Below are 5,326 nucleotides of genomic sequence, written 5' to 3' on the forward strand. Positions count from 1 at the left end.
TGCTTTTATTTTTAAAAAAAGAGCAGGACGACCTGTTTGGTATTCAGAGCTGTCTATTCGTCGCCGTCACTGCTTCATTTCGAAGCACAGGCCATCAGAAATTGGGTGGTTTTCGAGTTCCCACCAAATTCATTTTCACGAGAAAAAGTGCACTTGTTATGGGTGGACTCTACCTTTTCACCTGTCTTTTGTCACAACTTTGTATACATCAAGAGAACAAACCCAGTGCAAAATTCATTCTTTTTTTAGAGCCGGTGCAAAATTCTTCTAAAATTCTCACTTTCGAAAGGGAAAGGGAAAAGAAAACTAAAACTTCAATCCGCCGAATCGTCTCTATTTGTCCAAGTAATGTGCCAGAAAAATATTTGTAAGCCCCCGCCACTCACCGACACAGACCCAAAACTAACATTCTCTGTGTGCTGTCAGTGTCACGTCTGACGACAGCCGCATATCAGTCTCCCTTCCATCGTTCCATGACCAGCTAGCTTCGACTCAAGCCAACCAGAGCCTTTGCCGGCGATGACACCGTGGCATAGCAATAGCAATCACCTCCTGGACGGCGCGGCCGCGTCGCCTCTCCTCCCCCTGACGGCGCCGGCACCGGGTGACCGGCTATCCGGCTCGGCCGCCTGCACGGCGCGCCTGAGCACCTCGACCACCTCGCCCATGGTGGGCCGATCCTTGGCGTTCTTGAGCAGGCAGCTGTCGGCCAGCTTGGCGATCTCCCGCGCGGCCTTCGCCGAGTACTCGCCGCGGAGCCTGGGGTCCATGATCATCCGGAAGTTGCGGCTGTCCGGCGGGAACTGGGCCACCCACTCCAGCATCTTCTGCTCCGCCGCCGGCTTGTTCCGGTCCAGGGACCGCCGCCCCGTCAGGATCTCGTACAGCACCACGCCGAAGCTAAACACGTCGCTCTTCGCCGTCAGGTGCCCCGAGTCGACGTACTCCGGCGCCGCGTACCCTTGCGTCCCGACGACCTGTGGCACCAAAAATCACGCCACGGAGCTGTCAAAACCAAACAGATTTTGTCGCGGTAGGCAGCAGATTTGACAGATTCGTGCTATCTTCACGTCCTGCGTCAGCATGGCGTCTAGCTTATAGGTTGTTTTCAGAGTCAAATTCCAGTGCCGTGCATGGAACGCGTCGAATGAAAGCGAAGGCGCAATTGACACTGGAAGCATAGGTGCATTGTGTTGCCAAAGTACTGTACTAGTATTGACTAACTTGCAACTAGTATGTGTGCCTTCAGTGCCTGATCAAACTGATGGACGAGGCGAGGTTACTCCCGATTAGACTGGGGGAGACATACCGCAGTCGAGACGTGGGTGTTTGCTCCAGTTGGTCCTTCCCTGGCTAGCCCGAAGTCTGACAGCTTGGCTCTGAAGTCCTTGTCCAGTAAAATGTTCGACGTCTTGAAGTCCCGGTAGATTACCTACCAAAACACAAAATTGGGGGTCGACATAAGGATTAGCTTTTCTGAGTCAAAGACTCGTCAGTTGTCAGCAAGCAAAAAAAGAACAGAGGTATTGTGGCCCACGTTACAAAACAGGAGACAATGAGGACTTAGCACTAATGTTAGCCTGAAAAAAAAGGGTGATATTTTGAACTTGCTTGATGGCTGACAACAATCAGCTGGAGAACTCGCTTTACTAAGGCACTTGATGCTAGACAAGGCTGGAACTTTTGGTACAATAGCACAGCTAGAAGAGAAATTGGATACGCTGGCTGCATCTAGGATTCTTGAGAAATTGGATACGCAAGGCTGGAACTATGCCTTAAGAAAATGAGTTGGCTGCCTGGAATCTTTGAGGCAGGTAGACAGGATGGCTTTCGCTATCTAGGACGCTTTTCGATTTCAGAAACCATGGAGGAATGAAGATAGACTATTCTTTGCAAGCAAAGCAATGGTGCAGGTTTGAAGGATACCTGAACTTCTACCCCTTCATGCAGGTAGGCCAATCCTTCGGCAGCACCCAAGATAACTTGAAGCCTTTTGTTCCACGATAAAGGAGGATTAGCTCGCCTGAACAAGTGGTCTTCCAAGCTCTTGTTCGGCATAAACTCATACACCAACAATCTTTGTGGCCCTCTTTCGGAGTCAACGGCGCAATATCCAAGTAACTTTACAAGATTTGGGTGCTCCAGAACACCAAGAAACTGTACTTCTGCCAACCACTGCTTATGTCCCTGGTACAGCAAAATTCAGAGAAAATGCAAACTATTAGAAAACACAAGGATGTGCAAATAGATATAGTATAACCATATAAACATCCAACGAAGTAAATGAATCAGCAGTGTACAAATATTTTCTAATAGTCTAAGAACATTAGATACTAGGGCACTAAATACTCAAAATAGTGCTTCTTTCCAGAGAATTATGTTTAATTTATATATGAACATCGTCACTTTCTTTGTTCAACATAGACTATATAGCTTGAAATAGTCTTGTATTCTAAAGGCAATCCTTTGATCGATTCCCATTGACAGCAGTGTCAGTTGCAACTACCTCAGGAGGAATCAGCTTCCTTTCGGGAAAGTATATCCTTAACACCTAAATGGGCATATTATTATTTCACCATTTTGTGTTGCTGAAAACATCCCAACACGCAGAATAAGAAAGGAACAAAACAGATCCATTAACTTTACCAAATAAATAGCTTAAAGTCCCCTGTGATGATATATTTTACTATTGATCAGTCAACAATCAGAAATCAGGTGCTCATCATTTGCAATGTTAAACAATGAATAAAGAGGCATCATGCGCAATGATAGCTGACTTTTCTTTGCAGATTGGTGTACCGAGATTTGGTCTCTTAGTAAGTATAGTAGTCAATTATGATTAGCATCATGAACACATAGGTTGCCCAGCAAAGAGCTCCATTCTATCCACTGGTCTCCTTTGATTGAGTAAATTCAATACTGCAATTTTGAATATGACTAGATCGTTGGTTGACATCATTTTCTGGACATCATACTTCTCCTCTGAAATATGAAAAAGTACATCCATGGTTTATATGGTTACTGCCAGCTCTTTATTGTATGATCGTGTATATTCAACATTCAGATTTGTCAAAGTACAATTATTTTTCTCCACGGCTGGAAATCAGAGTAACCAAATAGTTATCTATTTATTTCCCCTCCATTTAGTTTTCCAAACAAAAGCTATGAGGTGTCCTCATTGGTCCTGTATCGCAAATATTACAATAGGCACGGCAATTTTCTCCCAGCTACTTAACAATTTTTTGCAAATTGACAATTAGAAAAGCCATCTGAAGTGGACTGAAGTTCATATGGGATCTAGTAACACCCACTGAAGGGGCCCATGAACTCTAAATATGTTTTCAACAAGCATCAATCAATACTACAAAATATCGTTTCGTACGTTCGCCTTATGTGTACACATTGTCCAAATGCAAAGCAAACAAGTCTGTTCTAGTCAATACGACTCTAAGTGATCCTGGAAAGTTCTTCTTTACACTTCTTTTTCTTTCCTCCTAAATTGTCTGTATCTAGAGAAGTCCAAGTATCCTAACAATGCATACCAGTATCAACAAACGCCATATTGGAAAATGCATAAATCAAACTCTATGTACTTATGCATCTTTTTTCATTCAGCTATTTTAAATTTTCTAAAGATTGTTGCTGAATCTGGCAGAAATATGCACTGCTCCTGCAGATAAACAGGTTGAAAGAAAAAATAATAATTGCCTAAAACCATGGCCATGGAAGCTAAACTGCTTAAGAGCATATTTTCTTTCTGCCCGCATATTTATCATCTTCTCAATGCTCTCAGCAATGGTTGGACTAGCCAGCCATTGAAGATTACTATCAAGAAAAACATGAAAGTCAGTTGCCCCCCCCTTTTTTTTTCCCTGAAACATGCAAGAGATCTCCCCCATTCTAATTCCCGCGAATTATTTCTCTGATCCCACCTCTTCTCCGACAAAACGTACACGGAAAACCTGCCTACAACAACACCGTAAATGTAGTGTCCACTTCTGAATATTGTTATCTAGCGACACAAGTTATCACGGGAAATAGACCAGAGTGGTATGGAGAACTGACTTCAGAGTCGCAGATGGCATGCGCACGCCCTGGGAGATTAGGCAACAAGAGGAGAGAGAACAAGCAACCAAGCAGAACACGTACGCACCTGCAGGCCGCGCTGGTTGAGCTTCTTGACGGCGACGGGGATGCGGTCCCCCTTGCCGTCGGCCGCGCGGACGAAGCCCTTGTAGACGCTGCCGAAGCCGCCCTCGCCGAGCTTCTGCGCGCGGCCGAAGTCGGCGGTGGCGGCCCGGAGCTCCTCGTAGTCGAACACTCGCAGCTGGCCGTGGCCCCGCTCCTCGTACAGCGACGAGATGCTCCGCTGCGACTGCGACGAGGCGGCCGACCCCGCCGACTTGCTCACCGGCCGCACCGCGCCGGAGTCGTCCGACCGGCTCGTGCTCACCCCCGACACCGTGGTCGTCGTCGTGGTGGTCGCCGGGCCCGACGACGGCGGCGCCGACGCCCCGCGCTTCCCCGACGACGCCCCGCCGCTCCTCGACCTCCGCTTGAACCAGCCCAGGCAGCTCATGGCCCCCCGCGGCACAAGCTGCTGCTGCTGCAGCAGCAGCAGCTCTGCGAAAGCCGGCGGCTTTCGAATCGAGTCGCCGACACGAGCAGCTTCTCGCGCCGCCGCCGCCGCTCTCTCCGCCGTGCCGCCTCTCAGGGGGATCGGAGGGTACGCACCTGCGCCTCTTTGTAAGACGCGAGGCTGAGCAGGCGGTGTGAACGCCGGAAGGGGGGACGGACGGAGCAGCGCAGGAGAGCGCGCGCGGCGACAGCGTGGAAAGGATTGGAAAGCCCCCGGGGCACGGGGCGCGGCGCGTACGTGCGTGGGCGCAGCTGGTGCGGTGTCGAGTTGCGCTGTGCCGTGCGGGAGAGCGAGCGGGCGCGCGTCCTCGGCTCCCCTTTTGTGCAGCGCGGGGGAGGGGGCGGGGGTTTTCTGGTGGCTCGTCACGTCCGGTTGCGGGGCGACGCGGTGTGGTCGTGTTGACGGGTCATACCTACGCATGGATGGCGACGGCTCTGGGTAGAGGGGGCACATCCGGACGCGACGAGCTGGGACTTGGGAGTTGGGAGGCCTGTTCAGTTCTTCTTTTTTTTTTTCTGAAATTGAGGCCTGTTCAGTTCGGGGACCGGAAAGAAAAATCTTGCGTTACAATGGGGTCCAGCTGTGCTTCCGGGTTCTGCTGAACTCTTGCGTTACGGATCCGTTGCACATTGGGTTCGTTCCGTCTCGTCGGTCAGTAGCTTGATTCGTTCTTCTGATCCCGGAGTC

The 5,326-nt window shown here is 49.5% G+C and overlaps 1 protein-coding gene across 1 annotated transcript; it reads right to left on the reverse strand.

Moving 5' to 3' along the window:
* Positions 1-218: 218 nt before the first annotated feature.
* On the reverse strand, positions 219-4,930 carry LOC120661365 (probable serine/threonine-protein kinase PBL19). Its single transcript, XM_039940213.1, has 4 exons — positions 4,154-4,930; positions 1,927-2,187; positions 1,310-1,432; positions 219-977 (listed from the first exon to the last, which is right to left on the reverse strand). Exons 1-4 carry the CDS (start codon positions 4,577-4,579, stop codon positions 546-548), a joined length of 1,242 nt encoding a protein of 413 aa, XP_039796147.1. The 5' UTR covers positions 4,580-4,930; the 3' UTR covers positions 219-545.
* Between the last annotated feature and the right edge of the window lie 396 nt (positions 4,931-5,326).

Source organism: Panicum virgatum, chromosome 2N (genome assembly GCF_016808335.1).
Source record: "Panicum virgatum strain AP13 chromosome 2N, P.virgatum_v5, whole genome shotgun sequence".
Lineage (NCBI taxonomy): Eukaryota > Viridiplantae > Streptophyta > Magnoliopsida > Poales > Poaceae > Panicum > Panicum virgatum.